The sequence below is a fragment of the Cryptomeria japonica genome, chromosome 3 (genome assembly GCF_030272615.1).
Source record: "Cryptomeria japonica chromosome 3, Sugi_1.0, whole genome shotgun sequence".
NCBI classification, from domain to species: Eukaryota; Viridiplantae; Streptophyta; class Pinopsida; order Cupressales; family Cupressaceae; genus Cryptomeria; species Cryptomeria japonica.
In genome coordinates this window covers 503,936,862-503,954,764 of record NC_081407.1, presented here as the reverse complement: position 1 = coordinate 503,954,764, position 17,903 = coordinate 503,936,862, and the positions used below count along the sequence as shown (strand labels likewise).

The 17,903-nt window shown below is 36.2% G+C and overlaps 1 protein-coding gene across 1 annotated transcript in view; it reads left to right on the top strand.

Moving 5' to 3' along the window:
* The first annotated feature begins 6,968 nt into the window (after positions 1-6,968).
* Positions 6,969-17,903, top strand: part of LOC131067471 (protein FREE1) — a 48,572-nt gene continuing 37,637 nt past the window's right edge. Inside the window, exons 1-3 of the mRNA XM_058002498.2 lie at positions 6,969-7,935; positions 14,778-14,864; positions 15,002-15,133. Of these exons, the coding sequence (XP_057858481.2) occupies positions 7,099-7,935; positions 14,778-14,864; positions 15,002-15,133 (1,056 nt within the window). The 5' untranslated portion in view covers positions 6,969-7,098. The remainder of the gene's footprint in view (positions 7,936-14,777; positions 14,865-15,001; positions 15,134-17,903) is intronic.

Below are 17,903 nucleotides of genomic sequence, written 5' to 3'. Positions count from 1 at the left end.
ATCCTCCAAGGTGACTGTCATCTCACCCATCGACAAATAAAATGTACATGTCTCTGAGTGCCATCTCTCAGCTAATGCAGTCAATAAAGCCATGTCTACCCGAAACTCAAGCACATACATAATATATCGTAGGCCCATAGCCTCAACTGCTGCTCTATCCTCAAATGTCAGCTCTGGTCGCAAACTCTGAGTCGAAGGGAATCTCTCCCGTGACTCTAGCGTAGGTAGGTCCTCCTGCAGTCAAGCAAATAAACTGTGTCAATCCTAGTAGTACTCCCTGTTCATCATAAAGTGCTTCTTTTTTTTTATCCTAGTGCTTATATCTATCATATGGCACTCTATCCTAGTAGTACTCCTTGTTCATCACAAAGTGTTGCTTTTATCTTATCTCCTAGGGCACCTACTGGAGTGTATCCTCTTGAGTAGCTTATCCAATTGACAATGTATGTTCTATCACAAAATTGTCAATTTTAGCCTAATCCAATTGACAACGTATGTTCTATCAAAGAATTGTCAATTTCTATGGTACTCCCTGTTCATTACAAAGTGCCTCGCTCTATCCTATCCTAGGGCCTCTGCTTGAGTGTATCCTCTTGAGTAGTTTTCTGATTGGCAACGTATGTGCTATCATAGAATTGTCAATCCCAGCCCTATCTGCTATCCTACTCTTCCCTAGAGGTCCTATTTGAGTGTATCCTCTCAGTAGCTTATCCAATTGACAACGTATGTTTATCACAGAACTGTTGATTTGACCTTGAAGACATAAACGCACCTAAATCACATAGACGTGCCTGTGTTCAACACAAATGCGCTTGTCCTACATAAATGCACATGCACTTCGCAGACGCACTCGCATTGAACACAGACACTACTGAAATCATAGACACACCTGACACCAACGCAGACGCGCCTAGCCTACCCAGACGCGCTTGGCACTGACGCAGACACGCCTTGGCGTTTTCCCCCCCGCTTGACATTTTTTTTCGACACACCTAAAGCGCATTTATTGCACTACCTAGCATGCATTTATGACAACAATTCATGCAACAAAGTACAAGGAGGTTCTGCGGTACTCACCGACTCTCCTGCATCTACTGGCCTCTAATATCAGCGAACGCGATCGAATCTATGCACTGATACCATCACTGCTGACTGCTGACTAATCTCTGCTCTCTCTGCACTCTAATCTCTTAGGTGTGTGGATGACAATGAGGATGTTTCCCCTCGTAGTCTATCTTATAGACTACCCTAGCCCTATTTTCCCGAGTTAGTCTTCTTTATCCTGTGACTTTGTCACTCTATCCTATCTTGTCAGTCCTTTCTAGCCTTTCTTTCTTATCAAGAGATTTTCTGTGATCTTTTCAGACATATTCATCCAATCTCTCGAGGGGGCATATCATTCCCATCTTGGGGCAACTTTGTATCAGTTCATATTATCTTCTTTGAAACAACGTGATAAGCTGCATTGTCTCAAAGAGGGGCAAAATGTAGACACCTAAAATTGTCCTGTCTAATTAAATAAATATTTTTATTTATTTAATTATATTAAGCCTAATTTTTATATTAATCGAATAAATTTTTATTTATTTAATTAATTCATTTATCCTTTTCTAGCCTTATTCCTCATTTAAATAAATACATTTATTTATTTAAATTATCCCTTTTCCTAAATTAAATAAATATTTTATTTATTTAATTGATCCCACTTCCTCTATTAATTAAATGAATCTTTATTTATTTAATTAATTCATTAGCCTTTTCTACCTATGACACATGTCATTCATCTCTTAATTCCTACACTACCTACCCTCTCATTATTTTCTTATTTCCTCTACCTACCATCTAATCCTAGCCGACCATCTATATTTTACACCTCTTAATTTTATCCCTCCATTTCTTATAGTGTCTTCTATATAAGGAGATACTTCTCTCATTATCGATCCTCCTGGATTAGCATTCGAACTTTCATATGCGATCAAGCCTACTTGCAACCACATTTTCGTTCTTTGTTGAGCTCTTGTGCACACATAAAATCTGAGAGAAAAATATATCAAGCAAGATCAATGGAGATAGGAAGAATGGAGATCCAAACCCTATTGGACATGTGATGGTATAATCTTTGTGATTCCATTGATTTGCATTGTCTTAGGTAATCTTCATATGTTCTGGTGGATCTTTGTTGTTGTTAGGCTAGGGTTTTGTAGTTGAATCTATTTAGTCTTTCAATATTGTTATTCCATTTTTACCATAAACAGTAATATTTTCTTTTAAATCTGCAAGCTAATTTCACTTCTTCTTATGTACTCGTACACATGCCCTACAGTCTTTTCTTTGTTCTTGTGCTAACTTTTATGTGCTGGTTTAGCTTCTAATCCTGTCTTTTTTTGACTTATGGAGAAAGCTATTTACCCCTAAATTCTTCTCTTTCTCTCTGATTAGTTTCACCCATAATCTCTATTTCTTCTTGGTGTCTTACTCACCACTCTGCTATTGGTGCGGTACTTTCCCTGCGTGTCCCTTAGATTTTTCATTGTTTCTAAATTCTTCTTGCCTTGCGCCCTTCCATATTCACTCACGTTGCCTCGATAATTACAATATGCAAATAAAACTCTTTTGTCTTATGTGGTTGTGTGTCTTTTCTGATGCTCGTTTTGGTATTTGATTTCCTACTCACTAAACACATTATTTTAAGGACCTTTTCAATTCCTAAATAGTGAACAAAACCTAATGGGTTAGATGAGAGTTTAAAGTGGAGAATTTTTTGTAGCATATTACACCAAAATTTTGTCAGGGCTTTGGGCTTCCTTCACCCCTCCATCCACTTTCTCTTAGCATCCTTTTAACACAAACTTCTGTATTTTTCCTTCTTCGCGTGAATTATGAATGACTGACACAATTTCTATTTTATGAGCACTTTTCTCCTTTGAAAAGTGTCCAGTGCCTTATCTTCTCCTTGCCCCCATCACTAACAAGGGCTGTAGGGCAGCGCAGTTCCTGCCCAATGCTACAAAATTGGTTGTGGATTGTTTATGTTCGATTGGAATGTCTAGGGACAAGACTTGCACCTTGCAGAAATGTGGAAGTTTATTCCTTTGCACATAAGTTTTTCTCCAACATGTATACTGTTTTCTCTGTCTTGTATAATTTTAGAAGAATAGCAAAAGGAGATAATGGTGCAAGAGTCATTCTAGGGAAAATGGTACTTCCCATAACAAGGCTTCAAAAATCCTTTAGGAGTTCAAATCTTCACAAAGAGTCGTGCAAACACTTTATCTCGTAGGTGAAAGCTCATAAATGTTTAAAGTGAAAAATCACTAAAGACATCTAAGCAAGTTGTAGAACAATACAAGTGTTCAAATGAATAGCTTATTGAAAAAGTGTTTGGCAATCTCCAAGTACAAGGAATAGAAGATGCAGAAGCTTTACAAAGTAAGTTTGGTTTAGTTGCATTGGAGATTAAAAGTATGGTTTAGAGTGGTTACATGTACGCTTTCTCCCCCACACACCAATAACGAGCAGAGAAAGTAGATTGTTTATTACAAGAAAAATTGATTAAAGTTTCAACTTTTATTTAATTTAAATACGGTTTTGAGAAGAGAGTCTTCATAAACAGTGACCATAAAAGTTAATTGGCAATGGAAATTGCACATCCAAAACTACTGCCAAACAATTTATTAGCAATGACATAATGACCTGGAGCTTGTGAATAACTGAAAGTATAAAATGAATATTTGAAATGTTTGAAAAACATACCTTTGATCTCAATGCAGTCCATGTCTTTCTTTTGTCAATACAAAATGTCAACTCACAAGCCCATATTTCACAACTTTTAAAAGTGCAAGAAATATTTAGCCTGTTGAAACCAAGAAAAATTTAGAATTGAGATGTGGTGGTTATTGAACATTGTTTGTTCCTTTCTCCTTGTAGAAAACTGAATGATTATAATTTGTTTTGTTGTATGATGATGTTTAAAGTTTATTAAATATGGTATTATATATGAAAATCGTACGAGTCTTTTCATCTTGAAACCATAAAACACTATCATCTCTATTCTAACAATTTTCATTTACTTTCCGGTTTACTACTAATACAATTGACATTCTCATACAATCATCAATGGTCTTTTCAAGCATGATATAGTTAAAGAAACATAAGTGTTTTTGGCTGAGATGGATAAGTAGGGAGTTATAGCAACTGTCCATTCACGTGGCTAAAGAAGGTGTTGGCCGCACAGGCCACAAAACTGCAAAGGCGCATAACACGTAATGTTAGTTGCATTCGACGTATCACATGGTTAAAGAAGGTGTTGGCCACGCAGGCCACAGAACTGCGAAGGTGCATAACACACAATGTTAGTCGCATTTGTCGTATCGTGTGGCTAAAGAAGGTGTTGGCCACGCAAGCCGCGAAACAATGAAGGTGCGTAACACAACGTGTTAGTCGAAATCGCCGATTCGCGTGGCTAAAGAAGGTGTTGGCCACGCAGGCCACAAAATTGTAAAGGCACATAACACACAATGTTAGTCGCATTCGATGTATCACATGGCTAAAGAAGGTGTTGGTCACGTAGGCCGCGAAACTACGAAGGCACATAACACACAATGTTAGTCGCATTCACCGTATCGCATGGCTAAAGAAGGTGTTGGCCACGCAGGTCGCAGAACTGCGAAGGCGCATAACATGCAATGTTAGTCACATTTTCTTTCATGAACATCCTTACCCTATTTGAGTAAAGTTATTCATCTACACTATAGCATAACTAATATCCGATAGATCCAAGGTGTAAAACAAATGTAACACTATTAACAACAAACCTATGGATTCAATCAGGGCTTGTCAATGGGTCTCTTGGAGAGGTACTACATATTGTGTACACAAATGACTCAAAACCCCCAGATCTACCTTTGTATGTAGTTGTTTGATTTGATAATTATCATGGTCCGCCTTGGAATCAAGATGACCCAAAAAGTATACCTATAACACCAATCTCCCTAGGTAATCATAGACAAATACCACTATCCATTGCATGGCAACCACCATGATAGACTTATAAAGCACTGAGAGGGGGGGGGGTGAATCAGTGATAGCAATAACAATAACACTTTAATCCCAGACCTGTAAAAACATTTAACCATTTTACTTATGACTTTGCATGCAATCCAAAGTGTTATAAAATCATTCACAACAAGTAAAACTTTCACCATAACACAAGTGTTTATATGCGGAAAACCTAAGTGGGAAAAACCACGGTGAGATGGAACTCACAAGTTAACTATCTGCAGAATAGGTAACTGACTGGTTAAGGTCTACAAAGTGCTCTGTTAGGAGTGAATCCTGTTAAAGATTGCAAAGCCCTGTTAGGAGCTATACCTGGTTAAAGGTAACCTCAGTGGAGGATTTAGATCCAAGTTAATGAATCACCTTGTTAGAGGATTTCTACAATGAAGCTTGTTAGAGCTTACCCGGTTAGGGGATTTAATTGTTATAGTGATTAGAAGACAACATGTGGTATGATCTAGGAATAACACATTTTGCTTATTTAGATCCTTTTCTGCTTGCTCCTTACTGCATCACTGACATACTGTGCAACTCCTTCAACAAATCACATCAACTCTAACTCTTAACACAACTCGTATCTTGCATATATAAATAACTCATCACAATGTCTTTTTATAGACATTAGATTTCATGTAGGCTCAAGAACCTCAACACAATTTCCTAGGTTCAGTGAATCTGGACAATCTTTCATAACACATCACAAATCACCGCCAAAAATGTCGGTTGGTGGTAACACATCACGACCGATGATAAATCATCACACAATCTGTGAAACCGGTTGGAACACCGATACCGGTTGAGTGTTGACCGCTTCCAACTCACATACCGATTGTCTCCATTCGCCTCCTTGTCTCTCTTCGCTGCATCTCAAAACTGGTGACAGTGGAATTGACCAAAACCGATTGTTTTAACTGCATATACTGGTTGTCTACATATACTAGTTTAGACACCTTCATACTGGTTAGACTTACTCTATACATATGATACCGATTTACAATACAAAGACTTAATAGTAGTACCAGTTTGACCTAACCAAGACAATCAAAACATATGTGTGCCATTAATGACAACACATAAAGTCATCCAATACAAAAATCATCATCATGCCAACACACCATACATAAATCCCAAGGACTAACACTCCCTAAAGCAACGATTAATATAGGTAAAACAGAAAGACAAGGGCCAACTTTTACAACTATATCTAGAGTTAAATCATTAAAGGGTCTTCGAATAGAACTGCCATTTTCCTTCGATTGATATTCAAGAATGAAAAACAATCCATACACAATTATCAGGAAAAAGGAAGAGTCTCGCCTACATTAACTCTCATTATAATGAGTGAAGGTACGTACTTTCAAATTTGTCCTTGTATATAGAAAATATATATTTTGTTGTATTTACTATATTGTCTTCCTAACAAATGTTGTGCAGGAAAAAAAATACAAAGTTAAAAATTTCATGGTGCACATGTTACTACACATTGTTCCTTGATATATATATATATATATATTGCTACCATAACACAGATTCATCAACTTCCAAGTCTTGAAAATTGGAACCTTTGTAAAAAAATAATTCAATTCAATATGACCAAATATGTAATATGAACATTTTTGTTTAATGTTACCAAAAAGATTGTATGTGTCTAAGAGTTGCATTGACAAAATATATATAACATTTTTACTTGAATACTACACTTCCTTTTAAATTTAAATATTTTTTCAAATACTTCAAATATTTATTTTCAAAAATAAATTACTTTATCAATATATTTCAAAATTTTTTTTGACATACTTAAAAATATACATCTCTCATATATTTGACCTACAAGTGCGAAATCACTATGTAATTTTTTTTTTCTCCGTCATTAATATAATTGTCGTACGATATTTGTATAAAGGAATACTTGTATTTCTTTATTCGTTTGCGTTTCCTTCCTAGAAAGTGATCCATTTTCTTGCTTTTCCTTCCTGGCGTAATTGGTCCGAGAGAAGTCGAATCCGGAATTGGGAATTGGGAATTGAGAATTGAGAAAGAATGCAACATCCAAGGTATTATCCAGAGGGGCAATCAGAAGCCCAAGCCCCAGCCCAAGCACCTTCCTCTCCTCTGTCATACAATTGGGCCTCTGCCCCTCCCTACGGGGAAGTAGCTGCCCAGGGCAATGCTCACGCTCAATATTATCCCCCGGGGGACTATCATGCTGCGGATCACATCAATTATGGGTACAATCCTGCAGCTGGATACCCAAATTCCTTTTCTCAGTATCCGTTATCAACTCCAACCGCGACCGCAGCGGCAGCTCCTCACCAATTTGCTTCACAACCGCAGTCGACAACGCTATCGTCTGATTACGGCTACACCAATCCGCCAGCCCTCTTTTACACCTCGCCCTCTCTCCCTAATCCTATTTCTAACCCTAACCCTAACCCAAACCCTAATGTGTTATCCTATGCTCAACCACCTGAGAGCCGGGGGTATCCCTTTGAATATCCACAGGGATTCTATGAAACCACTCCACCCTCGAGCAGCAGTTTTGAGGCGGATGATGGTGGTTTCGGTGGGGAGGTGTATGCCTACGATGGGGGCCGAATGGAGCCATATGGTGCGCGAGGAACAGGATCGTCCATGGAGCCGTATGGTACCCGAGGAGCAGGATCATCCACGGAGCCGTATGTTGCTCGAGGAACAGGGTCATCGACGACCTTTGATGACTATGGCAATTTGACAAAGATAACCAAGGCTGTTCCCAAGACTGAATCACACGATGAGGGAAACGGAATACAGAAATTCAGAGTTAAGATCCTCCCCGATTCCTCTTCTGCTTCTGCTTCTGCTTCTGCTTCTCACGCTTCCATGGATGTCCTTTGCCAGGTATATGCCTTACATTTTGCTCATGGTTACCAAATACTGTGAATTTTACAAGTCCATATGGCCCGGTCTGAAATATAGGTAGGCTCTTGGAATTCCACATTAACTGGTATTTTGACTCTATTTTGGTACTTATAATACTTGGAAATGCTTTGCTACCGCACCTATAGATTAATAACGTAGTCAAACTACTTAAGCAGATTTACAATAAAATAAATTGCTTGCTTGGTGGAAATTTATCACATTGAATCTTCCGACTCATTTTTATATGCTTTTTAATAGTAATATTTTAATTTCATCGTAAAATCATTAACATTTAGTTTTGAATAATTATAAATTAAGATTGTTAAATATATAATTCTACATATCTTTTTCCTATGTTCGTCGTAAACCTTATTTTATTTCCATATATAAGATTTGCTGTATGAAACACTCTCCATGGAAGTCGTGAAATCCCCTAAACAAAGCAGACATCAATTGATGGACTTACATTTATCTACTTCATATAGCTTAATATTCATATTCTTCACTAAAACATTCTTCTTGCCTAAACCTCTATATTCAAATATTATTTCGATTACTAAAAGTTGAGATCTTAAATTTATAGGCTGAAATCTTCATTTCAGTTCTAGACTAACAGAAATATATTTGTTGATCGAGGACTGGAATATAGAGGAATAAAAACACAAATGACTTGCAACACGATCAACACCCAAAACATAAAAAATGCATTTAAAATTATTTGAAAGTGCAAGTTGGGAATCATTAGAAATGGAAGTTATGATTATATTTATGACATTAGATATAATTATTTGGCACGTCTACATGCAATATTGCAAACTAAGCAGAATCGATTAGGTGATTGAGACCCTTCATAAATTCTAGTTTTCATATTTCCAACAACTCAGAGACTTATAAATTGCAATTTTAAACAAGACTGAAATACAACAAATCAGATACTTCTTCTACAGTATCAACAGCAATTCATTTAACAACAGTAACTCAGATGCTTTGTAATTCATATTATAAATAGGATAACACTCTGTTCTACAGTCTCAGATTATAATAACAGTATTTAAGTCAGCTGCAAATGGATTAATCTCAGACTGTATTAAGCATTGTAACTCGAAAGCATACAAATCTTAGAAGAACCTGCTGGAATGCATGTAATATCGTAGTATTGCATTCAACAGTTTGTCACCATTACCATTGCCGATCTATGCCCAGCTGGAGCAGTGGATGATTTTCCTATTTGCCAAACACATCTGCATTGCTGTGTCACTCTAGGATGGCATATTTCAGCCTAAAATTATTAATATTGTGTTTGATCTCTCATTGGAGTTGTTTGTGGTGTGTGCAATGGATGCACCAATAAAACTTTTAGAGGCTTCTTGTTGCTAGTGTAATGAGCATAATGCAATTGAGGAGATTAGGGTGATTGAATCACTAGTATGTAATGCTAATGAGGGTTTTGGAATGATTGGTTTGCAACAATGGAAGGATGGGTATTAGAATATTTAATTATTATTATTATTTTTAGCTGTGTTCTCTTATTAATGGTCATTCAGTTATATTTTTAGTTTTATATTTTTAGACAGTTCTTTATTTGGTTGTTATATTTTCTTGATAGAACTAGGAGTTTCTATTTTTAGAGTCAGTTTAACAGTTAGTCCCAGTTTGGACAATTACCTTGTAATTGCTTATAAAAGGCTTGTTATTCGTTCAATAAAGTGCACTGATTATTGGTTTCATGGTATTAGAGTAGATTGATTGGGCTTCTTTATTTTTAGATGAATTTTAAAATTCGTGGGCCTTCTTTCTAGATTTTACTTGCAGAATTTTTTTCGATTTTTTAATGAAAAAATCCTGTAGAAAAGTTAGAAGTTTATTTTTTTGGATTTTTGTGGGTTCGTTTCAAGAAGAATCGAGGTTTTATTTCCGTGTTCAAGTGCACGAATTCTGAAAACGTGGTGATTTTGTTTGGAGTCACAAGGGTTTTTGAGATCATTTGCAAGTCTTGGTGGGTTTTTGTAGACTTCTCGTGCAAAGTTTTTTTTTTTGCAGCCGCAAATTTTTCTGATCTGAAAGCCGCAACATGTCATGTTTTTTTCGGTCCTTTTTTTTGTGTTTTTTTCGTTGGATTTTGTTTGTTTTTCCTTGTGTGGCGGTGTTCTTTGTTTTTAGTGGCGATTTTATCATGGCTTGCGTATTTTGGCAAAGCGATTTCTGTTTTCCCAAAGCTATGTTTTTTGCGACGACATGTTTTTTTGTTCTGCGCGATTTTTCAACATATTTCTGGTGTGTTTTTCACGTGTTTATCAGTTGCAGATGCACGATTTTTTTTTGGAGGGTTGCTTATACTCGACCTAGGGTTTTCTGGGTTGTTATGTGCCTCTACAACTCCATTTGGGATTTTTTTGGTTTTGGGTTCTTAGATTTTTTTTGGGTTTTCAGAATTTTTTTTGCGTCTTCAGAAATCCGTGCATTGGGTTCCATGCTAGGGTTTTGCACCTTTTTTAAAGATTTTTTGGAGTTTGTACCAACTGTTGCTGAAGGTTTTTGATTGATTTTTGATAGAAAATCAAATTTCTTTTGAAGTTGGAGTATGACCTCGTTTTTTTGTGCATAAGAAAGAGAAGGGATGGTGTTGTTGACCAACATCATGTTGGAAGGTAGTCAGCGCTTCAACGACAAGAACTACAATACCTGGAAGCATTAGATGCTTTCTATTTTTGAGTACCGGTGTCTTTACTAGATTGTTTTGGGTAAAGAATCTTGTCATGCAACAACGGGTGATGACCAAACCAAGTTTGATGAGGGTAGCCGAGAAGCGGTTATGTTGCTGAAGTTATTAGTCACTAATGATATGCTTCCAAAAGTGCTAGTGGGCAAGAAAGTTAATGAGATTTGGGATCACTCTAAGAATCTTCACGAGACATTTGACAAGAGTAGAGCGTTCTTTTTGAAGAACATGTTCATCAATTATGATGGATGAGAAGATGTCACTACAGGAACACCTTACGAAGATCAAGGAAATAAGTGATCAATTTGAGGCTATTGGTCGCAAGATGAAGAGATAATGGTTGTGATCACACTCAAGAGCTTGCTCAAATCCTACGCACATTTTAATGAGATGCTCAACATTACCTCCACTAATGTTGACTTGAAGTTTGATGAGTTGTGCAATAAGCTATTGCAGCAAGCCAAGTGGAGACAACAATTTGGTAGTAGCGTTGACATGGCCAGTGTGGAATAGGCATTTACTGCCAAGGACAAAGACAAAGGCGAGTCCACTTAGTAGAAAGGACAACACAACCCTAAGGAGGGGGTCAAGAAGAAAATCAATTGTCACTATTGTGGTGGAGTTGGACGTATCCAGAAGTTCTGCAGAAAGAGGTTGGCTGATCAGAATTCCAACCAGGGAAGGTCTTAGGAGCAAGAGTAGACTCGTGTCGCAGAGTGTTTTGAAGAGGAGTCCTCCTTCTATGCTTTTTGATAAGCAGATTTTGTCATCGGTTGGGTAGTTGATAGAATGACCATTAAGGGAGGTATTATAATATTTAATTATTATTATTTTTAGCTGTGTGTGTTTATTAATGGTCATTCGGTTATATTTTTAGAGAGTTCTTTATTTGGTTGTTATATTTTTGTGATAGAACTGGGAGTTTCTATTTTTAGAGTTAGTTTAATGGTTAGTCCCAATTTGGACAACCGCCTTGTAATTGCCGATAAAAGGTTTGCTATTCGTTCAATAAAGTGCATTGATTTTTGGTTTCAATGGAGGTAAAACTTAGTTTGGAGTTGTCAGGATGGATCTATAGAGAGTGAGAAGGGATGCAGCCCAAAATGCTTATAAAATGTAATGTCCCCTTCCTTAGGGTGAGTGTTTGCAAAGACCCTTAGGCTATTTTATTCTTGTAGGCTAATTGGGATTTGTGGAGAGGAATAAGTAATTTGTTAAATCAAGTTGTCTTGAATTATTATATTTTACAACTTTATTTAATTAATTATTTTTATTATTGGGATTTTTGGAAGGGAATAATCAATTGGTTGAACCAAGTTGTCTTTACTTTTTACATTTTACAACAACTTTATTTAATGATGTGGGTCATTGGCATAATGGTGGTAGTGCTCTTGAGGAGTTGAGAGACTATGTTCAATTGAAGGTTGGTTTTAGTAGTTGGAGTTTTAGTTGACTTGTAGGGCACACCATGAAGGGTTTCTGGTACAAAAGTAGGTTGAATGTGTTTTAATATGACTTGGGATAGCAAACACTAAGATGAGTGCAAGGTGAAAAGTGTGAAATATGCAATTTTTGACCTTACATTTTGCTCCCACTTTAGGTGGCTTATGAAACTATAGTGAGCAAGCATACCAAAGTAAATATATTGCTTAATAATATACTAAAATGTAAGGATGCATCAAAAGAATATAAGAGAGCCATGCCCCTTGTCATTTTTTATCTTTTCCTTTATTCCAACATACACTCTAAACTTGCAATGCACCCATAGAAGCTCTTAATCACACTATAATACATCATTTACTTATTACTGAAAACAAGCTAGAGGAATGAACAAGGACTTGCAGGGGATCGTTTGGAGAAATTGTAGGAAGAGGAGGCCATGAAAGGATTGAGAAAGGAATGTAAAAATATGGTTTTGAAGGTGTCACCTAGATATAAAACTAGGAAAGGAGGAGTCACCTTGGGATGGATTTGGCAACGCATTAGCATTAGGGATTGATAGTTGATAAAGAAAGTATGGCTACATAGGAGCCTTCATAGCAATTTTGGGACCACAAATCTGTAATTACGAATTTATAGTAGGAGAGTGTATGTCCTACAAAAGTTAATTGAATGCTAGGGGACGCAATCAATTTAAGCAGAAGAAAGGAAAGAATTAGTGCCAATGAGTATTGGAAGTGGGAATAATAGAGTTACCCACAAGGGAAGGGCCAAGAGAATAAGTGGAGATTATGCAAGAAGGCAAGAAGACCAGGAAAGAAAATGTAAGATTGTAGAAAAGAAAACATAGCATAGAGAATGTAACAACGAAAGTAAAAATGATTTAAAATCATAATAAATAGAGGTGTCATTTAGGAAAAAGAAAATGCAAGTGGTTTAGAAATAGCATAATAGGAGAAAGATAATTTGCAATAATCCATGCATGGCTGCCCCCATTAGATTAGCAAAGACCGAGGAGAAAGAGTGACACATTAGAGGTAAGAATGTGGAAACACACAAGCATAACATGAGTGGAAAGGTGGATAGTAAGAGCATGAAACAAATAAGTGCTTGACAAATGAAACATATGAGTCTTGGTATGAGATAGATAGAATAAATAACAACACGAGTAAGAGAAATAAACACCATTGAATAAGTAAAGTGAGCATAAGAAACATAGGATGCATTGGATTGAATTGGTGGAAGAACTAAGGTACTATAAAATGGTAGCGTATCATTCATCATAATAAGGCAAAGCATGTAAAGAGGGTGCTGGCAAGAAAAATGACTAGGGAAATAAAGAAAGACATGTAATTGAGGAAACGTGGCAAATAGAAAACATAAGAGGCATAAGTGATCTAATAAACAAAGTATAGGAAATGAGAGAACCACGTACATAGAATGAGCATAAGGAAAAATTTATAGAACAAATAAATTTGAAAGTGGGAGCTAGAGAGGATAATTGGAAAGAAGTTAATGTCACAAAGGCTTAAGGCACATGTGTAGCAACATGAAAATTTAAACCACAGAAAAGTAAGTAGATGGAATAAGAAATATGGTATATTGGGGAATATAAGAAATAAAGGAAATATAGGAAGTGTAATAGCATAAGAGAGAAAGCAAGAAAAATGTGTGTAGGGAAGTGAAATACCAAAAGTATGTTGTATCTAGCTGGTGGTTTACTTATTTGTAGTAGGGCTACCCAACACTGTAGCTATAATTCCCCTTCACTTTGGATAGGGATAGACTAATTTGGTCTATGCATTGTGTTGCTTTAGAGCTTTTATGGAAAATTACTTGCTTTACATAAATAGAACACAAAGGGATCTATGAGTGTTGGGTTAGTAATGGGAAGCTAGTTTTATTATGACTACCAAGATTGGTCATCCTCCTTGATACCCGTAAAACAATAAGCTGAAAAGAATAAGTAGGATAAAGAAGTGAGAGACAACAATTAGGATGGATTGCCATTTTTTATCTGGGTCAAAATAATTAACGGGGTAACACAAAGGGTAATAACAACATAAAGAAAATTCTACATGAGAATTAATAAAATACAAATGAAGTAGGAACAAAACAAACCTTAATTTTTTTTTGTTAATATGGAGGCACTAGAACCTTAGTGCTTCGCAACATCCCCAAAATACATAGATATAAGGAGAGATAGTAGAAGGAATATTAAATAAACATAGAGGAATTTGGGAACAAATAGAAGCATAGGACAACATGCATGACACAAGCATGTGGTCGTTTCTATAACATGGTGACATGCATTGATAGGGGTAGCATGAGTCATCCATATAGAGGAATAAGCCAAACCCTAAAGTATAAACATACAAGCAAGTAGAAGGTACACAAATAGTAGTAGTAATATTGGGAGTGTGTGATCCCCTAATTGCAGGTGTTTGTGGTGTGTTTAATATATGCACCTATCAAACTCTAGGAGGCTTGCTACTACGATTGTTTAGAGTTTACATTAATCATTGTTACATCATTTCCAGTAGTTGCTATTATGTGGAATTGCAGTTCAGAGTTTACATGAATATTGGATCCTCGTAGATTTTGTATTCACTCTTTAGTAAAATTGATTACAAAGGTTCATCTGAATGATATCTTTTTACAGATTGGTTTGGATGGACTTCGGATGTTGGACCCCAGTACTTTCAAAACATTGAGAATCTACCCGCTTGACACTATAACAAGATGGGAGGTATGATTATCCATACGCTCTTGTAGAATATAATAGATGGCTAATTATTTTTGTGTTTTTTAAATGGGAAATGTGTTTGGATGATTCAGACTGACACCTGTGTAGAAAATATATTGATCTAGCAGTTCTTTTGTCAGGTGACAGATCCCTCGGTGTATACATTCTGGGCAAAAAGTTCAGTTGATATTGAACCAAGGCGTATAAGGTTACAATCAAACCGCTATACTACAAGTACAATTCTTGATACAGTGGCTGCTGCTTGTGTTCAGGTGATATCCTAGTATTTCAATTTGATATTGCATGCTGGTTCCTATGTGTTCATTTAAGTATATTGTAAAAACGGCACATGGATTTTACCTTTCACTGCGCAAAATGAGACACTTATTCTTACTATATGGTTATTATAACAAAATTCTATGATTATTTAGAATTGTAATCTCAGGCTGATTTGTCATTTCATTCTCGCCAAATAATGTCTTTAAGTTCTCTTCTTTTGTAGAACTGCATATTGATCTCTTCTGAAATAGCATGCAAAGCAGATTGGAAATTAAGATGCCAATTATTATCTGAGTGGAGTCACTGTTGACTACCTTGAACAACAACTTTTCACAGTAGATTTCAACTAGCAAGTAGTGAAATTAAAGAACAATTACATAAAATCTATGAGGCGTTGTTACACTATTTGCTTACAACCACATAATCAAGTAATTTAACTTTACTCTCTTCTGAAATAGCATGTAAATCAGACTGAAAATTAAGAGTCCAGTTGTTATTTGTAAATGGAGATAATCTTGACTACCCTGGACAAGAAGTTTCATGCTACTGTAGATTCTAACTAGCAAGCAGTCAAATTAAAGAACAACTATATAAAATCTACGAGGCACTGTTACATAAGTTGCTTACAACTGACTAGTCAAATAATTTACTTAATGCAAGAACAGCAGAATAATCTCTTTTTAGTTCTCTGCAGAGCGCCTAAGTAACATCTACCCACCTCTATAATTGACATTCCTAGCTACCAATCCAACTTTATGTATTATAATCCAATTATCTTTTGAGGCTCTCTTTTTTATGTAGACCTATCTCAACGTCTTTTTAAAACATTGTCATGTGTTGGGTAGTAAAGCACCTACCAAAGGTGTACTTAGTCACAATTGACAATAAAATATAAAGTAATATGTTGAATAAATGAGAGATCATGTAACTGCATTAATATATGGATATTAGGAGCCTAACATGTATTTACTTCTCAAAAAGCTTTTACCTTGAAGTTATTAATGAAGCATGGAATGGCAATGCAATGAAGTAAAGTTAGTCAATCCCAAGTCAATCTTGAGGCCAAAATATTCATATAAAATTCTCAAGGGTATCTACTTTGATCATGTGCACATGAATGCCTTTGATAACTTGATACATAAGATTGTTTCTTGATGAAAAGCACAAGAACAATACTGAGAGGGGGAGGGGGTGAATCAGTATTGTAAAACAAAAAAAATTACAAAACAGACAATGAGCAGTGAATCAGTATTTAGAGACTTAAATTTAGACTCACTGTGTTACTCAGACTTAAGTAACACCCTTATAGTTTGAGCAGATTATACATTAGGTACAGAGTCATTAACATGCGAAGGACTTCACACAATATACATTTTATATCTTAGTACAAGTGCTGTCTCAAAGTAAGTACCAAGGTTCAGACTAGAAGCTGTATCCTTTGGAAAACAAATAACATTGGCCACAGCACTAGCAAGTAATCTCCTTCACCCGAAATGTCCAGAAAAAGGAAATTCACGCCTTATCACTTTTGATAAAACCTTCAGTTCAAAAAGACCCATACCCATTCTTTTTTCATACTTTTGTATCTGACTCTTCAATGACTATTACAACAGAAAAATCCTCAAAGCACAAGATAACTTTCACTCCCATACCACAAAGAAAATTATCGCTTCATTATCCACATCGAAACAACAGCTTCACCGTCCAAAAAATCATCGCACCCAGAAATTCACTCTAAAGATAATGATCATCCACGCATACAATAGCAATGCCAAATCTGACGTAACTCACAAAATCAAATCCTTCTACATCTTTGACCAATGCATCTCTTCAGTTTGAATGACACGTCTTCAGAATCAGTAATGATACACCCTGTGATCCTGTTGACAGAAAATCATTTACGGCATCATCTTAAAAAGTTCTGTGTCTTAGATTGCTCCCCAGATTCTCCACAAACTTCTAAAAAAAAGTCTCCTGTCCAACCATCAAACATTAAAAAAAAAGATAAAAAAAACTATTCTGCACTTATTCTTTTGAAAACGGTTCTCCCAGAAAACGGCAGACTACAAAAAACATGGTCTATCCAAACACTTAGCCATACACCATGAAAAACATTTTTTGCAAGATAATACATACTGAGAACACACTAATTCTGAGCAATCATAGAACACCTGAAAATGACTGCGACGAAGAATATCTTTTATTACAAAACGCAGTTCTTCTAAAAAAATGTTTTCAGCTGAGAAAGTTTTTAATGCAGCCACCAAACAATGACACTGCTAATGATATCATGCGACCAACTGAAAAATAAGGTTGCAGATGAAGAAGAAAACTACCCTCTGTACAAGGCATTATCCCTCAGAGTTCTGACACAACGCACAGGAGAGATGCACAGCAACTGACTACATCTGAAAGTCAACTGGCACCTGAACAACAAACACACCCTGACGCAGCATCCAGGAAATAAGCCACACAGGTGGCACAATCTGAACGTAAGAGAACTGGAGCATACTGTCTAACAAGAATTCACATGTGCCACAAATCGAACCAACGTATAGACAGCAGTGCCACAATACAGTAGACCGAACAATACAAAAGAAAATTGACATCAATGACACAATGTAACACTTGAAAGAGTCAAAAGTTGGTTGTTTTTCTTTGTAATGTGGATTTTATTAAACTGATTGTTGAAAAAACTGATATGCATGATTAGGATGGTGATATGTGTTGTCTTCAAAAATGCGTTTTTGTGATCCAAGATTA